This window comes from Hemiscyllium ocellatum, chromosome 31 (genome assembly GCF_020745735.1).
Source record: "Hemiscyllium ocellatum isolate sHemOce1 chromosome 31, sHemOce1.pat.X.cur, whole genome shotgun sequence".
Lineage (NCBI taxonomy): Eukaryota > Metazoa > Chordata > Chondrichthyes > Orectolobiformes > Hemiscylliidae > Hemiscyllium > Hemiscyllium ocellatum.
Window position 1 is genome coordinate 53,956,306 of NC_083431.1, and position 25,168 is coordinate 53,981,473.

Genomic DNA, 25,168 nt, shown 5'->3' on the forward strand with positions numbered 1-25,168 from the left:
ATCTCTGGTCCACATATACCAAACAACCCCACTGTCCTGTGGCCAACCACTTCAACTCCCCCAAGAACATGCAAATCCTTGGCCTCCTCCACTGCCAAATCAATGCCACCCACCAACTGGAGGAAAAATACTTCCTCACCCACCTCAGGACCTTACAAGCACATGGCATCAACATCGACTTCACCAATTTCCAGATCTCTCCTTCTTCCACCTCATCCCAGATGCAACCCTCCAACTCGGCACCACCCACTTGAACTGTCCATCTTCCTTCACCTATCTGCTCCACCTTCCCCACTGATCTGGCACAATTATCCCCACCGGCATCCACCCATCACCACCCCAACTACCTTCCCCCCAGCAACCATTCACCCCTCATTTATCTCTCAGCTCCCTTCCCCCTCCAAATTCCTGATGAAGAGCTAATGATTTTCCTGCTCCTCGGATGCTGCCTGACCTACTGTGCGTTTTAAGCACCACACTTTTTGACACTGCTTGATACCCAAAAGCACCGGGGCGAATGGGCAGCAACACTTCACCCAGAATCCTGCCAAATCTCATCACTAGTAGTGACAGCAGCTGGCAGTCAATACCCCCATTAGAGGCTCCCCACACACTATGGGAGCCCCTACAACCTCAAGAGATCCCCATTCTCCTCCAAGAGATTTCCCTCCACACAATGGGACTCCCACAATAATTGCCCTCTGCTGTAGATTCTCCACAACTGACCTATGTACTGCAAATTCACTGACCTGCATACCCACTAAACGCACTGACCTGCATACTCCCTGAACACACATCTGCGTATCCCCTAAACACACCGACCTGCATACCCCCTGAACACACTGACCTGCGTACCCGCTGAACACACTACCTGCGTACCACCTGAATACACTGACCTGCGTACCCCTAAACACACTGACCTGCATAACCCCAAAACACACTGACCTGCATATCCCCTGAACACACTGACCTGTGTACCCCTAAACACACTGACCTTTGTACCCCCTGAACACACTGACCTGCGTACCTCCTAAACATTGAGCTGCGTATCCCCTGAACACACTGACCTGTGTGTCCTGTGAACACACTGACCTGCGTACCCCCTCAACACACTGACCTGCGTATCCCTAAACACACTGACCTGCGTATCCCCTGAACACACTGACCTGCGTACCCCCTAAACAGACTGACCTGCATGCCCCCTGAACACACATCTGCATATCCCCGAAACACACTGACCTGTGTACCCCCTAAACACACTGACTAGCATACGCCTTAAACACACTGACCTCCATAGCCCCCTAAACACACTGACCCGTATACCCCTAAAATCATTGACCTGCATAAACCCTAAACACACTGACCTGCGTACCCCCTGAACACACTGACCTGCATATCCCCTAAACACACTGACCTGCGTATCCGCTGAACACACTGACCTGCGTACCACCTGAATACACTGACCTGCGTACCCCTAATCACACTGACCTGCGTATCCCCTGAACACACTGACCTGCGTACTCCTTAAACACACAGACCTGCATACCCCCGAAACACACTAACCTGCATAACCCCAAAACACACTGACCTGCATATCCCCTGAACACACTGACCTGCGTACCCCCTGAACACACTGACCTGCATACCACCTGAACACACTGACCTGCGTGTCCCGGGAACACACTTACCTGCGTACCCCCTAAACACACTGACCTGCGTACCCCCTGAACACACTGACCTGCATACCCCTAAACACACTAACCTGCATACCTCTGAACACACTGATCTGCGTACCCCCTAAATATACTGGCCTGCGTACCCCCTAAACATACTGACTTGTGTATCCCCATAACACACTGACCTGCGTACCCCCTAAACACACTGACCTGCGTACCACCTGAACACACTGACCTGCATACCCCCTAAACACACTGACCTGCGTACCACCTAAATATACTGGCCTGCGTACCCCCTAAACATACTGACTTGTGTATCCCCATAACACACTGACCTGCATACCCCCTAAACACACTGACCTGTGTACCACCTGAACACACTGACCTACATACCCCCTAAACACACTGACCTGCGTAACCCCTAAACGCACTGACCTGCATATCCCCTAAACACACTGATCTGCGTACCCCCTAAACACACTGACCTGCATACCCCATAAACACACTGACCTACATACCCCCTAAACACACTGACCTGCATACCCCCTAAACACACTGACCTGCATATCTCCTAAACACACTGACCTGCGTATCCCCTAAACACACTGACCTGCGTATCCCCTAAACACACTGACCTGCGTATCCGCTGAACACACTGACCTGCGTACCACCTGAATACACTGACCTGCGTACCCCTAATCACACTGACCTGCGTATCCCCTGAACACACTGACCTGCGTACTCCTTAAACACACAGACCTGCATACCCCCGAAACACACTAACCTGCATAACCCCAAAACACACTGACCTGCATATCCCCTGAACACACTGACCTGCGTACCCCCTGAACACACTGACCTGCATACCACCTGAACACACTGACCTGCGTGTCCCGGGAACACACTTACCTGCGTACCCCCTAAACACACTGACCTGCGTACCCCCTGAACACACTGACCTGCATACCCCTAAACACACTAACCTGCATACCTCTGAACACACTGATCTGCGTACCCCCTAAATATACTGGCCTGCGTACCCCCTAAACATACTGACTTGTGTATCCCCATAACACACTGACCTGCGTACCCCCTAAACACACTGACCTGCGTACCACCTGAACACACTGACCTGCATACCCCCTAAACACACTGACCTGCGTACCACCTAAATATACTGGCCTGCGTACCCCCTAAACATACTGACTTGTGTATCCCCATAACACACTGACCTGCATACCCCCTAAACACACTGACCTGTGTACCAGCTGAACACACTGACCTACATACCCCCTAAACACACTGACCTGCGTAACCCCTAAACGCACTGACCTGCATATCCCCTAAACACACTGATCTGCGTACCCCCTAAACACACTGACCTGCATACCCCATAAACACACTGACCTACATACCCCCTAAACACACTGACCTGCATACCCCCTAAACACACTGACCTGCATATCTCCTAAACACACTGACCTGCGTATCCCCTAAACACACTGACCTGCGTACCCCCTAAACACACTGTCCTGCATACCCCATAAACACACTGACCTGCGTACCCCCTAAACACACTGACCTGCATACCCCCTAAACACACTGACCTGCATACCCCCTAAACACACTGGCCTGCGTGCCCCCTAAACACACTGACCTGCGTACCCCCTAAACACACTGACCTGCATACCCCCTAAACACACTGGCCTGCATACCCCATAAACACACTGGCCTGCATACCCCCTAAACACACTGGCCTGCATACCCCCTAAACACACTGACCTGCGTACCCCCTAAACACACTGACCTGCATACCCCCTAAACACACTGTCCTGCATACCCCATAAACACACTGACCTGCGTACCCCCTAAACACACTGACCTGCATACCCCCTAAACACACTGACCTGCGAACACTTGAACAGCCTTGTGCATGGCTTGGGAGGTGGGGGAACTTGAAGGAGGTGGTGTTCTTATCTTTCTGCTGCTCTTGTTCTTCTGGATGGAAGTGGTTGTGGGTGTGGAAGGTGCTGTCTGAGAATTTTTAGTGAATTTCTGCAGTGCATCTTGTAGATAGTACACACTGCTGCTACTAAACATTGGTGGTTGAGGGAGTCAATGCTTGTGGATGTGGTGCCAATCAAGTGGGTTTCTTTGTCCTGGATGGTGTCAAGGCTTGGGCTGGGGCTGCACTCATCCAGGCGAGTGGGGAGTATTCTGACTTGTGCCTTGTGGACAGGCTTTGGGGAATCAGGAGTTGAGTTTTCTGCCACAGTATTCCTAGCCTCTAACTTGTCCTGATCGCCACTGGGTTTATGTGGTGAGTCCAGATGACTTTCTGCTCAATAATAACCCGCAGGATGTTGACTGTGGGGGATTCAGTGATGGTAATGCCATTGAACGCCATAATACAATCAAACAGAGTTAACACGAGTTTGTGAAATAAAAACAGCGTTTGACAAATTTATTAGCATTCTTTGTTAAAGATATTAGAAATAGGGTGAATAATGGGAAACCAGCAGATATAGTATATTTGGATTCCAAAAGACATTCAGTAAAGCTCCACAATGAAGATAACTGCATAAAATAGAAACTCCTGGATTCAGAGGTGACATTTTAGCATGAATAGAAGATAGGCTAATGAACAGTGAGCAAAGTCAGAATAAGCAGTCATTTTCAGGTTTACAACTGCATCTAGTGAAATGCCAAAGGGAACATTATTTACTATCTATCTTATTGACTTGGATGTGGGAACCCTGAATTATAGCCAGAGTTGCTAATGATACAAAGATATGTAGAATTACAAATTGTGAAGAGGATACAAAAAGATAGAGCATTATAAATAAATTAACAGAGTGCATAAAAGTTGTCAGGTGGAGAATAATCTGTGATAATGAGCAGGAAGAATGGAAAACAGAGTATTATGGAAACAGAAATAATGCAGAATGCTGTCTTTCAGAGGGAGCTGAGTGCCTTTTTTCACACATCATAAAAAGTTAACATGCAGATGGAGCAATTAACCAGGAATGCAAGTGGAATGGTGCTGTTTATTGCAAGTGGAATAAAGGATAAAGTGGGGAAGTGTCTCTACAATTATACAGGGCATTGGCAGAACTGCATCTGGAGTACTGTGGTTTCCTTAATGTGGCTTATAGAACATAGAACAATAGAGCACGGGAACAGACACTTCTCTCTGCCTTTGGTCTGCCTCCCTCCACTCCTTGCTTATTCAAAAGTCCCTTAAACATCCCGATTGTAACTGATTCCATCACTACCTCTGGCAATGTGTTCCAGACTCCTACCACTTTCTGTGTAAAAAAAACTTGCCCCTTACATCTCCTTTGAACTTTCCTCCTCTCACTAATGCCCCCTTACATTCCAACTGGCGGAAAATGATTCTGATCATCAACCCTATCTATGCATCTTATAATTGTATAGACTTCGATCAAGTCTCCCCTCAGCCTAAGCAGCTCCAAAGAAAACAACACAAGTTTTTCTAGTCACTCCTTATAGCTCATACCCTCTAATTCCAGGCAGCATCCTGGTAAACCTCTTCTGCACCCTCTCCAAAGCCTCCACACCCTTCCTGTAATGTGGTGACTAGAACTGAATGCAATACCCTTAAGTGTAGCCCAACCAAGGTCTTATAAAGCTGCAACATGACATCCTGACTCTTGTATCAATTCCCTAACCAATGAAGGTGAGCATTCTATATGCCTCCTTTACCACTCTATCTACTTGCATGGCCACTTTCAGGGAGCTATGGACCTGAACCCCAAGATCCATCTGTACATCAATGCTATTCAAGATCTTGCCATTAACTGTATAGTTTTCCTTAACATTTGCTCTCCGAAAGTGCAGCAACTCACACTTAGATTAGATTAGACTTACAGTGTGGAAACAGGCCCTTCGGCCCAACAAGTCCACACCGACCCGCCGAAGCGCAACCCACCCATGCCCCTACATTTACCCCTTACCTAACACTATGGGCAATTTAGCTTGGCCAATTCACCTGACCAGCACATCTTTGTGACTGTGGGAGGAAACCGGAGCACCCGGAGGAAACCCACGCAGACACGGGGAGAACGTGCAAACTCCACACAGTCAGTCGCCTGAGTCGGGAATTGAACCCGGGTCTACAGGCGCTGTGAGGCAGCAGTGCTAACCGCTGGATTAAACTCCATCTGCCATTATCTGCCTTTATCTGTAACTGAGCTATATCCCACTGTATCCTTTGATAACCTTCTGCACTGCCTATAACTCTAATGATCTTTGTATTGCCTGCAAACTTATTAACTTAGCCACTTACATTTTCATCCATGTCAGTTATATATATCTCTCAAACAGCAGAGGTCCCACCATGGATATGTGACTACAACACTACTATGGGCAATCCAACTCTGAATCCATGCTGCCAAGTCACCATGGATCCCATGCGTCTTAATCTTCTGGATGAGCCTCCATGTGGGATTTTGTTGAAAGTTTTACTAAAATCCCTGTCGACAACATCCACTTCTCTATCCTCACTGATTACTTTTGTCACTTGCTCAAAAAATCCAGTCAAGGTAGTAAGACATAACCTGCCCTGCACAAAGACATGCTGACTGTCCCTAATTAGGTCATGCTTTCCAAATACACATAAATCCTATCCCTAAGAATTCTTCCCAATAGCTTCCTAATCACTGATGTGAGACTCACTGGCCTATAGTTACCTGGATTATTCCTATTTGCTTTCTTGAATAGATATGGTTATATTAGAGACAATTCAGAAAATATTCACTCTGCTGATTGATGTGATTGTCTTATGAGGTAAGGTTGAATGGGTTGAGTCTGTCCTCGCTATCCAGCTTAGAAGAACCACAGACAATCGTATTGAAATAAATATTCCTAAGTGGTTTGATAGGGTAGATTCTGGGAGGACGTTTCCCCTCATGGGAGTGTCCAGAAGTTGGAAAACAGTTTCAAAATAAGAGTTTTCCTACTTAAAACCAAAATGAAAAGGAATTTCTTGTCTCAAAGAGTGGCAATTGTTTGGATCTCTGTATCCAGCGAGCACAGAAGGCCGGGTCATTGAGTATATACAATGCTGATATGGAAGCCATTTTCTTGGCTATGGTTTCCCTCCTGGTTAAGGAACCATTTTGTTTAAGTGACCCTCACCCCAGCAAAACTATTTACTCAGCACGTTAGCTGTGGCTGTCTCACAGCCCCCTCTCATACCTCTCACGGTGATGTAACACTTGTATGTAGCTTATCAGTTCAAAGGCATTTTAACCTGTGTGCTCGCTGCTTTCCCACTATGAAATATTGCTGTGTGTAGCTTAATTTATCAAAGACACCTCCTCTTGTCAATTAGCTTCTCTTTCTTTACAATGTATTGCTCATGTGTTGTTCTTGTAGTTAAGAACATCTGCTTTCCATCTGTTAGAGATCTTTGTAAATAGCATGTCAGGTGACAACTGTCTGCATGTGGAATGTATAGCATTAATTAGGGCTGACCCCTGAGAGCTCGCCTCTGATTCGGTACCTCCTTGAACCTCCTTTGTAATTAACAGTCAACTCTGGGTCTGATTTCTATATAATCCTGTAGCTTTTGCTGTACTTTGGAGTTCTACTGAGCCACTGTTAGTATGTCGTGTAATAAACTAGTCAATGCTCAAGGTGTGCCTTGAGATTTTCTTCAACAGCTGAGCTTGAGAAATGTTTGAGAAACTGAATGGTATCGCTTCCATTTCAACTGCTATGGTGTCCTGTTTATGCCTAAACAATTGTTCTGTCCCATTGCCACTAAAATATTGCTGCATTGTAATCACTGAAATTATTAGGAAGGAGCACTATTAAAAACAGAACAATAACTAGAATTATTTGTGAAATATGAGAGAAGTGATTTGCTTTGATGTCAGGTTTTTGCTTGTTGCTCATTCTCTAACCAAAGACTTCCTGTACCTTGTTTGGGGACTTCTGTGTGCCCTGCTCTCTACATTAGTGTCCAGGTTTTACATAATACCTCCCTACTGAAAGAGCAAGAACTGGCATAGGACCTACTGGGCTCTCTTCCTGGATAACCCAAGCTGTGTTGGACATCACGAGTGAAGCTTGGGATACCTGGTGGGCCGGGCAGTCCCGTCTCTCCTGGGAATCCCCTTGGACCTGGGGGTCCTCGAGGTCCCATCGCACCTGAAAAGTAAAACAAATTTAAAAGAGGCTTGAACTTCAACAGAAAGTGAAGCAGAGATCAATATGTTCTCCGTCTCGCTGCTGGCTCTGATTCCTGCATTGCCCACTATTGCAGACCATTGCATGATTGTGTGGCATAAATGCTAAGAGATTAAGGGAAGAGATTCACTTTACACTCTTGCACCAAGTCATATTGGAGATGTATGGTAGCCCACATCAAAATGCTGGGAAAGATTAAAGACTACACTTTCTCATCAACAAAATCTGTGAAGTTGCTTTTCAAAGTCTTTAAAACTGTGATGAGGTTTGCTACGACAGACATAGAAGAAATATTATAAAAGCAAAATACTGCAGATGCTGGTAATCTGAAATAAAAATAGAAAATGCTGGAGAAAGTCAGCAACTCTTGTAGTCTCTGTGGAGAAACATAATTAACATTTTGAGTCCCGTGACTCTTGAAACTGATGTTCTGAAGAACTGATGTTCAGACTAGAAACCTTATCTGTTTCTCTCACCATAGATGCTGCCAAACCTGCTGAGTTTATCCAGCATTCTCTGTTTTCATTATAGCTAAAATGTTTCCTCTTATCTGGGAAGCCGGTAGTATCAGTCATCAATATAAAACAGTCACTCAAATCAAATTGAGAACTCGGGTGAAATGTCTTTACCTACAGGATGGGAAGAACGTGGAAAAGATTTGCTGAGGTTCAGTTTCAATGAAGTGGAAGCTGAATAAAGATATCGCGGAGACAGAAATGGGAAGCTGTGTCAGTGGGAGCTAACACAGTAAGGCAGGGAGAATACTGAGCAGAAATATCAACCTGCAACTATTTTCATATTATGTAGAAGCCCATGTAACAGAGACTCAGTATCATGTCAGGTTCTACAACATAGATCCATTAATAGACTTACAGTCTTCCATCCAATATCCAGTGAGATTAGCACAAATATCTTCCATCCTGTATTGATATCTTGTGTCTCAGACTCAATCTGGACTGTATTTCAGGCAAGAACTGTGAACATTCACCACTCTGCTTCTGCAGCAGCTTTTACCAAGGATTTACTGCAATACTGGTTGCTCACCATTCATCTCTTATTTCTTGGATTTGGTCAGCAGTTGCACACCCTTACTGCTGCCAGTCCTCAGCATTTATCTGAGCTGTACACTAGCACAGATTTCCACTGGGTTACTTTCAAGACTTAGGGAGGGACTTGAACACAGTGTACACTGGCCCAGAGATAGCACAGGCTATTTCTTCACAACCCATCCTTCATTCCTGCCCAATAAAAACCTCACAATTGATCCATTTCATGCCAGGTGTAACATCCAAGTCACAGTTTAAAAAAAAACTACTTGGAAAAAATGAAAGCAAACTAATAACTTAAAATTCTCGAGTCACATCACCAAGTCTCTTCTGTTAAACCATCTGAACCACATTTAACAAGCCCAAAGAAAGCCACTTCTTTGTTATTGGTTTTTGCCTGATCGCTCATCGATCCCAGCATTACGCCAATATCAAATAATGTCCAAGTGAACCAGAAACTGGGGCAAGAAAGACACATCATGTGGTTCCAACACATCAGCAACGGAATGTTATCTTTGGACATCACTATATAAAACAAATTGCTTCAATTTAGTCTGAACTATGCCACAGAAAGAAATAATAATAATTGAAATATTACTGAATAAGGACCATAAAATCACAACACCTGTGGCTCAGATTTTGAGGCTTTAGATGCCTGTAAATCTGTTAGGTGATTTGTCCTTATATAATCTCCTGCTACTTGGTCAGTATTCTCAGAGTCAGGCTCAGTTCAGTACAATATTAATAAACAGGACACCAGAGTTCCCAAAACTTTCTCAAGAAGGAAGACTTGAATGAAACTACATGTGGGGTCCCTCAGAGATAGCGACAGGAGAAAATGTAATGGGCAATATAACGCTGAACCATTGAACAAATACATTGCGCCTGTGCTCACATAAACCATAATGGACATTGTAAGGAACAAGGGTCAAAGTGAATATCAATAACAAACAAGTATGGCTGAAATAAATAGGACTGAAAACCAGCAAAGCCCCTTAATCTGAAGCCCTACAATTCAGACTTTTAAGAGGGTAACTAGTGGTGCATGCATTTCTTTAAATCTTAAATTCCAGAATTTTCTTCATGGATTGAAATTTTGCAAATGTAACCTCATTGTTTTGGGACAGACTGAGAGAGAAAAGTAAGTCAGCTAAGTAGGGAAAGTGTTTGAATCTTTTATTGGAGACACAATCAAACTAGGCAGAGCTAACACAGTATTATGAAATGGAAATCATGGCTAACAAATCAATTTCAAAGGTGTAACCAGCAGGGTAAGGGAATCTTCCTGAGCAAAGACATCTCATTGGTTCATATATACAGAGAAAACTAAAGAGCTAGAGGGAGAGGGAAGGCACATGCAGGACTTAAAACAGAATGAAAATATCACCTGCCACCTGACAGAGAGTCAGTGTTGGTGCAGAGTGTGAGTGTGCATGAGTGTGAGAGTGTGTGTGTGTGTGTGTGTGTGTGTGTGTGTGTGTGTGTGTGTGTGTGTGTGTGTGTGTGTGTGTGTGTGTGAGTGACACAGTTTGCATGAGTGTGTGTGTGGTGTGTATTCGGGTGTTTCGGGTGTATGTGTGTGAGTGTCACGGGGTGTGTGTGTGAGTCTGTCGGGTGTGTGAGAGAGAGTGTGTCAGTGTGTGAGTGTATGAGCATGTGTGAGCGTGTGTGAGTGTGTGTCTGTGTGTGTCTGTGTGTGGTGTGACTGTGTGTCTGTGTGTATGAGCATGTGTGTGTGTGTGTGTGTGTGAGAGAGAGAGAATGTGTCTGTGTGTGAATGTGTGTGAGCGCATGTGTGTGTGAGAGCGCGTGAGTGTGTGTGTGTGGTGTGAGAGTGTGTGTCTGTGTGTGAGCATGTGTGTGAGAGCATGTGTGTGTGAGTGTGTGTGTGTCTCTGTGTGTGGGGTGTGTGTGGTATGTCGGGTGTGTGTGTGAGTGTGCGCCTGTGTGTGAGTATGCGCCTGTGTGTGTGTGTGTGTGTGTGTGTGTGTGTCTGTGTGTGTGCGCATGAGACTGTAAGAGTGTGTGTATGAGCATGAGTGTGGTATATGTCGGGTGTGTGTGTGTCTGTGTGAGTGTGTGTGTGTGTATGAGTGAGTGTGTGTGCATGAGTGTATGAGTGAGTGTGTGTACGAGTGAGTGTGTGTATGAGTGAATGTGTGTGTGTGTGTGTATGAGTGAGTGAGTGTGTGTGTATGAGTGAATGAGTGAGTGAGTGTGTGTGTGTGTAGTGTTGGGGGAGGTGACCAGAACATACTGCATGTTATAATGCTGGCTTATGCTTATGTCTGATGGCAGACTGGAACAGCAAAAAAAGTGCTGGAAGAGCTGTGACCAAGACCTGAATGAGGGTTTCAGCACTGGGCGAGTTGAGAGAGGGTGGAGGCAGCAATTTTACAGCAATGGATATGGGATGGTGCTCTTAAAAAAGCTGAGCTTCACAGAATCACACAGTACAGAAGAGGCCCTTCGGCCCATTGAGTCTGTACTGCAAGAAATACACTACCTCCGACACTTGTCCCATTTTCCCACATTAGGCACATCGCTTTGAATTTTATGACACTCCAAGTGCTCATCCAAGGACTTCATAAAGATTATTCTAGAACATTACAATCTCATTGTTGCACCAACCCGTGAAACCGATCTGAAGCCAATCCAGTATACACTTATTCCATTTTCATCCATATGTTTATCCAATGACCATTTAAATGCCCTTAAATTTGGAGAGTCTACCACTCTTGCAGGCAGGGCGTTCCACGCCCCTACTACTCTCTGAGTAAAGAAACTACCTCTGACATTTGTTCTATATCCATCACCTCTCAATTTAAAGCAATGTCCTCTCATGCACACCATCACCATCCGAGGATAAAGGCTCTCACTGTCCACCCTATATAACCCTCAGATTATCTTATATGTCCCAATTAAGTCACCTCTCAACCTTCTTCTCTCTAACGATAACAGCCTCAAGTACCTCAGCCTTTCCTCATAAGACCTTCCCTCCATACCAGACAACATCCCAGTAAGTCTGCTCTGAACCTTTTCCAAAGCTTCCATATTCTTCCCATAATGCGTTGATCAGAACTGTATGAAATACTCCAAATGCGGCCGCACCACAGTTTTGTACAGCTGCAATATTACCTCATGGTTCTGAAACTTAGTCCCTCTACTAATAAAAACTAGCACACTGTATGCCTTCTTAACAATCCTATCAACCTGAGTGGCAACTTTCAGGGATCTACGTACGTGGACACCGATATGTCTCTGTTCATCTACCCTATCAAGAATCTTACCATTAGCCCAGTACTCTGTATTCCTATTACTCCTTCCAAAGTGAATCAACTCACACCTTTCCACATTAAACTCCAGTTGCCACCTCTCAGCTCAGCTCTGCAGCTTAACCTGCAACATTTGTTCGACGCTATTCACAACTCCACCGACGTTAGTGTCATCCACAAATTTACTAATCCATCCTTCGATGCCCTCATCCAGGTCTTTCATAAAATTGACAAACAGCAGTGGCCCCAAAACAGATCCTTGGGGTACACCACTAGTAAGTGAGCTTCATGATGAACATTTCCCATTAACTACCACAACCTGTCTTTTTTCAGCGAGCCAATTTTTGATCCTAAATCATCTTCAATCCCATGTCTCCGTATTTTGTGCAATAGCCTACCATGAGGAACCTTATCAAACGCCTTACTGAATTCCACATACACCACATCAACCGCTTTACTCTCATCCACTTGTTTGGTCACCTTCTCAAGAACTCAATAAGGTTTGTGAGGCATGACCTACCCTTCACAAAACCATGTTGACAATCCATAATCAACTTATTCTTTTCTAGATTATTATAAATCCTATCTATTACAACCTTGACAACATTTTACCCGCAACTGAAGTAAGGGGTCCTATCCTTCACCTTGTTATTCTCTTTCCTTTGATGTACTTTTGTAACATCTCCGCATTCTCTTGCCTTCCAATGTTCTCCCATACCCCTCTTTGCTCACCTCAATGCTTTCCTGAGGTCTCTCCTTGACTTCCTATACTCCTCTAGGGCCTCAATTGGTTTTCTCCCTCTTGTACTTGTTATGCCATGTGGCCCAAAGGCTAGGGCTTCTGTCTTGGCAATAATTCCATGCATTTGAGTCAATCACTCTCCAAAGAAGAGTCATTAAGAATAATTAAAAAGCTGTCTACCTCAGCCTTAAATATACTTACTGACCCAATGTTACGAGAAATAAGTTTAAGAAGGATTTATTCTGTCTTGTTTCTTTTGAAAGTAACTGTTGTAAGCTGACTGTTCCAAGTCTAGCAACATAGCTAGCTTTGTTTTTTCTTAAAATTTGGAACAATAGAAGAAGCATGAAGTGGTAAGATCAAGCTCTCACAGAACCAAGATCTTGGTTTAACTTTCAGTAGCTGTTGGTGTTTGGAAGCTGCTATACATCTCTCTCTGCTACAGCAAAACATTTGAGTTCTTTCTCTCATCTTAGAATTTTCACTTGGTGTTCTTTCCTTTTGGACTAGAGAAACATTGCATGTGAGATATCTATTTTACTGAATTTCCCTTTGCCAATCCATACCTTCTCTATCTTGACTGGCCCTGCTATGAAAACACCACCCATTCCTGGAACCAGTTAGTACAGAGAAACTAATATCCAGATCCTAGTGAACTAGAACAAAGCACAGCAAAGTGAGTGGAACTGAAGTAGGCTGTGTTTCATCAATGGTCATTTCAGAGCTGTTGACTGAGGACCATCCTGTGCTGACTGCCTGTTTGTATGAGTTTGTGCCAAAGATCTGTGCTTACAAAATGTACATACCTGTTCGTCCAGGTGTCCCCGCTTCACCCAATTCTCCCATCTTCCCAGGGGGACCAACAGGTCCAGGAAGGCCAGGTGGTCCCTGGGAACCTGAAACAGGAATACCACAAACACGTTTCACTGAGCAACACTGAACATTATGGAATTGAACAACACTCATTGTCTCATTCAACTTCTACTCTACCTGATCAGGCTGGTCCAAGTGGATCACTTCAATCCCCTCTCTTTAACTGTTCCAACAATGTCAGAATTCATTATTAAGGACACGATGACAATTAGCCACCTGATCAACAGGGATTTACAAAAGGGAATTGTATTCTTTCACGTATGGGATCTGGGCCTCACTAGCATTTGTTGTCTGTCCCTAATCACCCATGGCTCACTCTGCCATTTCAGAGGGCAGTAAAGAGTCAGTCACATGGCTGTGGGTCTGGAGTCACACGTAGGCCAAAACAGGTTAGGATAGCAGCTTCATTCCTTGAAAAGACAGGAATGAATCAGATGGGTTTTTATGACATTCGCTGATAGTTTCACGGTCACCAGCACGGAAATCCTGTTTTCAATTCTGGATTCTTTGAAATGAATTAATGAGATGAATTTAAATTTCAGCAACTGCCATAGTGGGAGTTGAATCCTTGTTCTTAAAGTATAAACTGGGCTGCTAGATTCATACCCACCAACACTGCACCAACAATTCTCCACTCAGAGTAGTGTTTGAGGGAGTAACTAGCAGCATCAATAATGGGTCAGACCAATAGATCTGGCATATTTAGCTAGTCAAAGATATTCAAAAGGTGCCACACAAAAATTTTTGCTTAAGATAGAGGCCCTTAGGTTATTGGTAATATATAGTCACAGAGAAGGAAACTGTGTACAGTTCTGGTCTCTAGACTACCAGAAGGATGTGGATGTTTTGGCAAGGGTACAGAAAAGGTTTATCAGGATATTGCCTGCAATGGGACATTTTAGCTATGAAGAAATGTTGGATAGACTGGTTTGGTTTCACTGAACTCAGGAGGTTGAGAGGTGACATGACAGAAGTTTAAAAGATTGTGAATGGTTACAGTGGAAAGTCTTGAGGCTTTTTCCCAGGGTGGAGGGCTCAATTACCAGGGGACACAGGTTGTAGGTGCAGGGAGGAAGTTTACAAGAGATGTGGGAGGCAAGTTTTTCACACAAAGATTTGGTGAGTGCCTGGAATGCGCTGCCATAGGAGGTGGTGGAAGCAGACACGCAGTAGCATTGATGAAGCACATTGACGAATACATGACTAGGAAGAGAATAGAGGGGTATAGATCCTGTAAGGGAAGACAATTTTAATATGGAAGGGCAAAACATGTCAGTGCAGGCTTGGAGAGTCAAAGGGCCTGTTCCTGTACTGTATTGTTCTTTTCTCTTTGATTAAATCCAGAAAATGGAAAGGAAGAATGAGCAAGTTATTTTGGGGTTGGAGGCTGTTATTAGTAGAGAGTTGGAGTCTCCACCAATGAAAATGTATATTAATAACTTTGAGAAAGGAGTTGTGTGTAATGGATCTAAGATTACTACTGGGTGAGAAGTTGTGAGGTAGACACACAGGCTGCAAAGGGACAGAGATGGGATAAGTAAGTGGGCAGCAAGGAGACTGATAGATTATGATGTGGGGAAGTGGAAGGTTGTTCACTTTTGATTTAAAAAAAGAAGAGCAGATGATTTTAGATGGTTTTAGTAACAAAATCCTGACAGTCAGAAGCAGATGGTGTTTTTGATACAAACCAAGGAAAGTTCACTTACAGATTATGTTCACCTGTGTCTCACTGTAGAAGGAAATAAATGGGGCACGTAAGCAAAGGTTTTGAATGCAGCAAAGATGGCTTTAATCTTCATGTAGATTCACTGGAGTAGAGGGCGGGTACCATGAAAAATGAACTCATTTCACCAGGACCTTCTCCTACAGCAGCTTGTTCAACAGCCACTGGAGGCTGGCCATTTTAATGTTAATGTGCAATGAACTGGCTCAAGGAGCCAAATGGCTGACTTACGTTATTTCTTTGGTCAGTAGGAACTGTAGGTATAGGAAATGCAGGTTCACAATCTGGTGACCTCCTCACTGTGACAGCCCTGCAGTAGGCTAAGGAAGAAATGGCCCAGGCAGTTAGCACTTGGAGAACTACTGAAGAGCAGGCACTTGCTGAGCACCAGGTAGGAGAAGACTCTGTGGGGTCAGCAATTAGAGACTTTGTCCACATGGAAAGGGAGGGACAGAAGCAGCTGACAGGAACAGAAATGTGGGAGGTATGGCTTTCACTGCCCAGAGGCTGCAGCAATGCGATGAGTCATGTGACCATCCAGCTGCCTCCTTGGTGCTGCCTTGGAGATCCAGGTCCAGCAGCATCAGGGTCAGCTGGAGAGGCACACACTCCTGCACTCCATCACCGTAGCCACTGGTCCCCTGGACTGAAGACATGGCAACACAGAAGGCAGGGATCTTAAACCTGCAGAAGGATTTAGACAGGGTAAGTGAATGGGCAAAAGCTTGGCAAATAGAATATAATATGGGAAACGTGAAGCTATACACTTTGGCAGGAAGAATAGATGAATTGCATACTTTTTAAATGGGGAAAGACTGCAGAAAGCTACAAGACAGAGGGATTTGGAAGTTCTCGCATAAACCACAAAAAGCAACCATTCATATTGAGCGAGTAACAGGGAGGGAAACGGAATGTTGGTCTTTATTTTAAAGGGAATGGAGGATAAAAACATGTTAAACTTGCTAAAACTGTACATGGCTTAGTCAGACCCTAGCTGGAATACAATAAATAGTTTTAATCCCCTTATCTAAGGAACAATATACTGGCATTGGAGGCAGTCCAGAGAAGGTTCATTAGTCTGATATCAGGCATGGAATGAGAGGTTGAGTTGTTTGGGACTGTACTCATTGGAGTTTAGAAGAAATGAGAGGAGACTTTATTGAAACATGCAAGATTCTTAGGGGACCTGTCAAGGTGGGTGTGCAGAGATTGGTTCCCCTAATAGGAGAGTCTATATAGTATAATCTCAAAATAAGTGTTGCACGTTAAAGACAGAGATGAGGAGGAATTTCTTCTCTCAGTGTGTAATGAATTGGTGGAATTCTTTCCCACAGATGTTTTAGCCAGTGAAGTGAATAGTTGTGGCCTCAACACTGACCCTTGTGGAATGGCACTCGCCACCGGCTGCCAGACTGAAAAAGACCCCTTTATCCCCCACTGTCTGCCATTTGCCAGTCAGCTATCCATGCCAGTATCCTACCCTAACACCATGAGCTCTTATTTTATTTAGTAATATCCTATGCATCACCTTGTTAAAGGCCCTCTGGAAATCTTAGTAGATCACATCCACTGGCTCTCCTTTGTCAAAATTATTCATTACCCGTTCAAAGAATTCTAACAGGTTTGTCAGGTATGACCTCCCTTTGACGAAGCAATGCTGACTGGGCCCTATTTTACCATGCACTTCCATTTGTTTTGCAATCTCATCCTTAACAATGAGCTCTGAAATCTTATCAAATACTGTGGTCAGGCTAACCAGCTGAAAGTTGCCTATCTTTTGCCTCCCTTTTTAAACAGGGATGTTACATTAGCCACTATCCGGTTTGTTGGGACTCTCCCCAGCTGTAGCGATTCCGGCAAGTTCACCAGCAATGTCTTTTGCTATCTCCTTCAATAAGGTTGGGGAGGCGGGGGTGGAGGTTGGCATTGTTAGTCAAGGACAGTATTACTTTGGCAGAAAGGACATTTGAGGGTTTGTCTACTGAGGTAGTATGGGCTGAGGTTAGAAACAGGAAAAGAGTGGTCACCGTGTTGGGAGTTTTCTATAGGCCTCCGAATAGTTCCTGAGATGTAGAGGAAAGGATAGCAAAATGATTCTTGATAGGAGCGTGAGGGACAGGATAGTTGTTACACGGGACTTTAACTTTCCAAATATTTACTGGAAATACTATAGTTCAAGTAGTTTAGATGGGTCAGTTTTTGTCCAATGTCTCCAGGAGTGCTTTCTGACACAGTATGTAGACAGGCCAATAAGGGACGAGGCCACATTGGATTTGGTACTGGGCAATGAACCCAGCCAGGTATTAGCTTTGGAGGTAAGTGTGCACTTTGGTGATAGTGACCACAATTCATTTATGTTTACTTCAGCGATGGAAAGGGAGAGATATATACTGCAGGGCAAGAGTTATAGTTGAGGGAAAGGCAATTATGATGTGACTGGGCAAGATTTAGGATGCGTAGGATAGGGAAAGAAATTGCAGGGGATGGGCACAATTGAAATGTGGAACTAATGCAAGGAACAGCTACTGCATGTCCTTGAGACGTATGTACCTGTCAGGTAGGGAGGAAGTGGTAGAGTGAAGGAGCAATGGTTTACTAAAGACATTGAAGCTCTTGTCAAGAGGAAGAGGAAGGCTTATGTTAGAATGAGATTTGAAAGCTCAGTTAGGGCACTTGAGAGTTACAAGTTAGCCAGGAAAGACCTAAAGACAAAGCTAAGAAGAGCCAGGGAGGGGGGGACATGAGGAGTTGTTGGCGGTTAGGATCAAGGAAGACCCTTTGATAGGCATATCAGGAATAAAAAAATGACTAGAGTAAGATTAAGGTCAAGCAAGGATAGTACTGGGAAGCACTGGCAAGTCAGAAGAGATAGAGGAAGCACTAAATAAGCATTTTTTATCAGTATTCACACTAGCAAAAGACAATGTTGTTGATAAGAATACTGAGATACAAGTTATTTGAGTAGATGGGATTGAGGCTCACAAGGAAGAGGTGCTAGCAATTCTGGAAAATGAAAATAGATAAGTCCCCTGGGCTGGATGGGATTTATTCTCAGATTCTCTGGGAAATCAGGGAGGAGATTGCAGTGCCTTTGGCTTTGATCTTTATGTCATCATTGTCTACAGGGATAGTGCCAGAAGACTGGAGGATAGCAAATGTGGTTCCCCTGTTCAAGAAGGGGAGTAGAGACAACCCTGGTAATTATAGACCAGTGAGCCTTACTTCGGTTGTGGGTAAAGTGTTGGAAAAGGCTAAAAGAGATAGGATTTATTATCATTTAAAAAGGAATAATCTGATTAGGGATAGTCAACACAGTTTTGTGAAGGCAGTTTGTGCCTCACAAATCTTATTGAGTTCTTTGAGAAGGTGACCAAACAGGTGGATGGGAGTAAAGTGGTTGATGTGGTGTATATGGATTTCAGTAAGGCATTTGATAAGATTCCCCATGGTAGGGTAATGCACAAAATACGGAGGCAAGGGATTGAGCTGTTTGGATCAGAAATTGGCTAGCTGAAAGAAGACAGAGGGTGGTGGTTGATGGGAAATGTTTATCCTGAATTTCAGTTCCTAGTGGTGTACCAATCTGTTTTGGGGCCACTATTGTTTGTCATTTTTATAAAGACCTGGATGAGGGCATAGAAGAATGGGTTAGCAAATTTATGGATGACACTATAGTCGGTGCAGTTGTGGATAGTGACGAAGAATGTTATGGGTTACAGAAAGATATAGATAAGCTGCAGAGCTGGGCTGAGAGGTGGCAAATGGAGTTTAATGTGGAAAAGTGTGAGGTGATTCACTTTGGAAGGAGCAACAGGAATACAGAGTACTGGGCTAATGGTAAAATTCTTGGCAGTGTCAGTGAATAGAGAGATCTCAACATCCATTTACATAGATCCCTGAAAGTTGCAATCTAGATTGATAGGTTTGTTAAGAAGGCATTTGTTGTGTTAGTTTTTATTAGTAGAGGGACTGAGTTTCAGAGCCACAAGGTCATGTTGCAACTATACAAAACCTTGGTGAGGCCACACTTGGAATATTTTTTATAGTTCTGGTCACTGCATTATAGGAAGGGTGTAGAAGCTTTGGAAAGGGTTCAGAGGAGATTTACTAGGATGTTGCGTGATATGGAGTGAAGGTTGTACGAGGAAATGCTGAAGGATTCGAGGCTGTTTTCATTAGAGAGAAGAAGGTTGAGAGGTGACTTAATTGAGACAAATAAGATAATCAGAGGGTTAGAAAGGGTGGACAGTGAGAGCCTTTATCCTTGGATGGTGATGGCTAGCATGAGGGTACATCACTTTAAATTGAACGGTGATAGATATAGGACAGATGTCAGAGATAGTTCTTTAATTAGAGAGTAGTAGGGGTGTGGAAGTGCCTACCTGCAACAGTAGTAGACGCACCGACGTTAAGGGCGTTTAAGTGGTAGACATACATATGAATGGAAATGGAATAGTGTAGGATAGATGGGCTTCAGATTGGTTTCACACGTTGGTAAAACATCGAGGGCCGAAGGGCCTATACCGTGTCGTAATGGTTTATGTAAAGTTCTATGTAAATTAGAGCAGGACTTATACACCTAATGGTAAAGTCCTAGGGAGTGTTGCTGAACAAAGAGACCTTGGAGTGCAGGTTCATAGCTCCTTGAAAGTGGACTCGCAGATAGATAGGATAGTGAAGAAGGTGTTTGGTATGCTTTCCTTTATTGGTCAGAGTATTGAGTACAGGAGTTGGGAGGTAATGTTGTGGCTGTACAGGTCATTGGTTAGGCCACTGTTGGAATATTGTGTGCAATTCTGGTCTCCTTCCTATTGGAATGATGTTGTGAAACTTGAAAAAGTTCAGAAAAGATTTACAAGGATGATGCCAGGGTTGGGGAATTTGAGATATACGGAGAGGCTGAATAGGCTGTGTCTGTTTTCCTTGGAGCATCAGAGGCTGAGGGATGACCTTATAGAGGTTTATAAAGACATGAGGGGCATGGATAGGATAAACAGACAAAGTCTTTTCCCTGGGGTCGGCCAGTCCAGAACTAGAGGGGAAAGGTTTAGGGTGAGAGGGGAAAGATATAAAAGAGACCTAACAGGCAATGTTTTCACACAGAGGGTGGTAGGTGTATGGAATGAGCTGACAGAGGCTAGGACAATTGCAGCATTTAGAAGGCATCTGGACGGGTATATGAATAGGAAGGGTTGAGAGGAATACAGTCCAAGTGCTGGCAAATGGGACTAGATTCAGTTAGGATATTTGGTCGGCACGGATGAGTTGGACCGATGGGTCTGTTTCCATGTTGTCCATCTCTATGACTTTATAATTCTGGAGTGTAGTCCATCTGGTCCAGGTGATTTATCTGTCTCCAGATTTTTCAGCATCTGTAGCACTTTACAGTGATGGTCACAACTTTCACTTCTGCCCCCCTTTCCCCCCCCCTCTCACCAAATGACTCTCTTGACATCCTGATATGCCATTGGTGTCTTGCACTGTGAAAATTGTTGCAGATGGAAATTAACATTGATAAGTGTGAGGTGATGCACTTTGGAGGAAATAACAAGAGAAGGGAATACTCAATGAATGGCAAGATACTGGGAAGCTCAGAGGAACAGAGGGATTTTGGGATACTTGTCTACAGATCCCCAAAGGTGGCAGGACAGGTTAATTGGGTAGTTAAAAAGGTACATGGGATGCTTGCTTTTATCATTCGTGAGATAGATTATAAGAGCAGGGAAGTCAAGTTGGAGCTGTACAAAACTTAGTTAACTCACAACTAAAGTACTGTGTGCCGTTTTGGTCACCACAGGAGGAAGGATATGACTGCACTGGAGGGGGATCAGAGGGGATTCACCAGGATATTGCCTGGGATAGAGCATTACAGGTATGAAGAGAATCTAGATAGAGTTGGGTTGTTTTCTTTGGAGCAAATAGGATGAGGTGGGATCTAATATAGGTACAGGTAGACACCCTTTATCTGAAATCCAGAAATCTGAAAAGCTCCAAAGTCAAAAGGCTTTTTTGTGAAGTTTTTTTCTCGTTAACAAGGTTGTTTGGCATGCAAACAGTTAACCCAAGTCGACCCCCACTCGATGTGTATCAATAAGATGCAACACATGAGGGCATGACCCAGCACTGGTAGGTCTCAATTCCGCGTCTGTTTTACTCACTGAGGCTGCTCCTCCTGTAAGTTTTTTAAAAAAAAATTTCACCATCAAACTGTCACTTATTCTGAAATTCAAAACAGTCTAAATTCTGAAAACCAGCTGGACCCCAGCATTTCAGATAAAGATAACACCCGTGTAAGGTTGAGAGGAGCATGAACTGCTCCCTTAGGCAAATGGCCCATAACATGAGGCCATAATTTTCAAGTTAAAGTCAGGAGTTTTAGAAAGGATTTGAGGAAAAAGGTTTTCACCCAGAGGTGGAGGGGATCTGTAATCCACATCCTGGGAGGGTAATTGAGGTGGGCAACCTCACAATATTTAAAAAGTACTAGGCTGAAACCTTGAAATGTTATAACGTTTAAGGCTATGCACCTAGTGTGGGAAAGTGGGGCTAGCCTTGGTAGTAGTGGCAGTACAGACTCAATATGTCCAGTTTGTTCCATTCTTGTTTCTGGATCAGACGGGCCACTCCAACTTCCCGTCAGGTTTCTTGTAAGAGTGTACTGGAATGGGGGTGACTTCAGCCAAATAAATCAAAGAATGAGATTCAAGCTCCCATTATTGGGAATGCCGAACAATGGGACCCATGTCAGAATGCTCACCAGGTGGTCCTCGCTCTCCTGGCTCTCCTTTTTGTCCAGGTGCTCCTGTTGAACAAAGATATCAGAGAGTTCAATAAGATAGATTGCTCCTGACCTGGTGAATGGTTGGGCTTAAGGAGTGTAGTGGAACAAAGGGATTTTGGAGTTCAGGTTCACAATTTTCTGAAAGTGGAGTCACAAGTAGAAGGGTAGTGAAGAATGCTTTTGGCACACAGTCTTAATCAATCAGGGCATTGAGTATAGAAACTGGGAAGTTATGTTGCAGTTGTACAAGTCATTGATGAGGCCGCAGTTGAAGTGAGGATCTAAAATCTGGATTTGTCAGGAGCAACCATTTAATGCATGCTTTTTCTAACTACAAAATAGCTTCTTAATGCAAGTAACATAAAATAATTCAACAAAATGGCTTCTCGGAGCAATGGCATCTAACTCTGCTGAAAACGACATTCCTGAACTAATTGAAAGAGATTAGCAAACAATGTCCTGTTCATAATATGAATTAACAAAGTAAGATATGACATTATTAAACTATCCTAAATTGACCTTGGAAACCAGGTGTTCCCCAAGATAAAAAAGTGCAAAACAAGTCAATTCCCAGGAAATATTGTCGGCTTAATTTTATGTCTATTTGTCATATCATTTCATTTTATTGGATTAATTTTGCAATTAAGGCTGTTCTGTTTGTTAAGAGACCTATAAAAGTTGTTTGTGTATTAAGATTGTGTGCTGCTTTTCCAGAGTACAGAGAAGTGCTTAACCCCTGCATTCTGAATAACCTATGTCCAGTGTCATAAAAGATTGTTAAATCTTGCTGAAATCAGACCGAGCTGCCTGTGTTTATTTGACCGATTGCAGAACATCGTGGCTCCTCCGGGGGTGGGGGGTGGGGGGCGGGGGGGAGGGTGGAGGTCTAGAGCTTCTGGAGTATTGTGTTCAGTTTTGGTCATCTTGCTACAGCAAGAATGTAATTAAACTGGAAAGAGTACAGAAGACGGGGGTGAGGTATGGATTAGACCAATGTGAGACATCAAGAAGCACAGAGTGTGCTGAAAACGTTTAAAATGTAACGTTTGGCTGTGAACAAATAGCTGAGCTGAGTTGATATGTTACACAACAAATTCGAATTTGGCTAATCAATTGAAATTATGCCCCAAAATACAAAAACCCAATCGAATTTGAAATTTTTCTGTTTTAACAACATCAAACCAATGAGACGATCCAATGTTTTGGGGTATAAAAATCAGGCATTTTGAACAGTTAGCCAGAGTGTCAAACAGCACCAACAGGCTGCCCATGGAGATCCTCTCTGAATGGTACCTGTCCATATGAAATCTATGAAGCAAAAGACTGAAGAAAAAAAGACTGGAAGATACAGAGGAGAATCGACACAGCTGGCTGATTTTCAAATTTGATTTTTTGTAAATTTTATTTAGACATTTTATTGGATCAGTGTATTGTTGTCGAGTGGGAGGTAGGTAAGTTGTTCAGACAAAGGAGGGTTACAGTGTAGTTAATTGTTTTAATGTTCTTTTCTTTGGGAGTTAATGAATAAACTGTTAATTTTTTTCTTTAAATAGTAGAATTTAGGGTAGTTCTTTGTCACTTGTAGTTTTACAGATGACAAGGTGAAGTGAGCTTTTCTGTGTGCCTGGTTTAAAAAATTAGCAAAAAGGGTAACCCCGTATCACTTTCACTGCATTTACAGGCAGTAGCTTGCCACCACAGTCTGAGATCACAGAGCGTGTGGCCAGCCCTAACCATGCTGCAGAGGTCAACAGACAGATCAATACCCTGAGTGACAGGTGCTATATAGAGGCATCCAACACCTCTTTAAAAAAGGCTCAGAGGAGAGACTTGGTATTTCACAGCAAACTAACTTCTTCTTGAGCAGCAGTCACTGTTGTAATGCAGAAAACGTGACAGTTAATTCATACAGAGCAAGATTCCACAAATAATACTACGGTAAGGACCTGATCATCTGTTTTCATGATGTTCATTCAGGTATTAGAAAATCCATAATGTGCAGAAAGGAGCCATTTGACCCATCAATTCTGCACCAGCCCTCTGAACAACATCCCACCCGATCCCCACAACCCCACATTTCCCATGGCTAACCCATCTGGCATGCACATCCCCGGACACTACAGGGCAATCTGGCATGGCCAATCCACCATAACCTGCACATCTTTGGATTGTGGGAGGAAACCAGAGCCCCTGGAGGGAACCCATGCACTTAGAGGGAGAACATGCAGGCTGCACACAGACAGACACCCCAGGTGGAATCAAACATGGAGTCCAGGCACCAGAGGGGAAGTAGTAATAGAAATAATTGCCAATAAATCAAATGCAATCTTTTCTACTCTTCTTTAAAAAGTGCCATAAAGATCCAAATCAAAACTTCCCTACAGTCTGGAAGTGAACCATTCAGGTCATCCAGACCACACTAACACTTCAAAAGGTACCCCACCCAGATCGACCCATTTTCCATGGATTGCACATCTTTGGACTGTGAGAGGAAACACCTTCCCGACACAGGAAGAGTTGTGCAAACTCCATACAGTGCCAGGGATCTGAGCAATGGAATCAAACCCAGGTCCCTGGCGCTGCGAGGCAGCAGTGCTAATCACGAATGCCCCCATCCTGCTGTCATATCCACCTGAAAGGGCAGACATGGCTTTTGTTTAATATGTCATGCAACAGACAACACCACTGCAATTCAAAGTCACTCACCCACGATTCCAGTTCACAGTAACTCTCCCTAATTCCAATTCACAGTCACTCAACCCCCCATTCCGGTTCACAATCACTAACCCCGGATTCCAGTTCACAGTCACTCACCCCGGATTCCAGTTCACAGTCA

The 25,168-nt window shown here is 43.8% G+C and overlaps 1 protein-coding gene across 3 annotated transcripts in view; it reads right to left on the bottom strand.

Moving 5' to 3' along the window:
• The window catches only part of LOC132830496 (collagen alpha-1(XXVI) chain-like), a 369,329-nt gene that overhangs the window by 23,065 nt on the left and 321,096 nt on the right, over window positions 1–25,168 (bottom strand). For 2 of the 3 annotated variants that reach the window (XM_060848253.1, XM_060848254.1), the window contains exons 6-8: window positions 22,309–22,353; window positions 13,762–13,851; window positions 7,722–7,853 (exon numbers count right to left, since the gene is read on the bottom strand). In XM_060848253.1, coding sequence (XP_060704236.1) covers window positions 7,722–7,853; window positions 13,762–13,851; window positions 22,309–22,353 — 267 coding nt within the window. The remainder of the gene's footprint in view (window positions 1–7,721; window positions 7,854–13,761; window positions 13,852–22,308; window positions 22,354–25,168) is intronic. The other variant, XM_060848255.1, reaches the window with a different exon arrangement.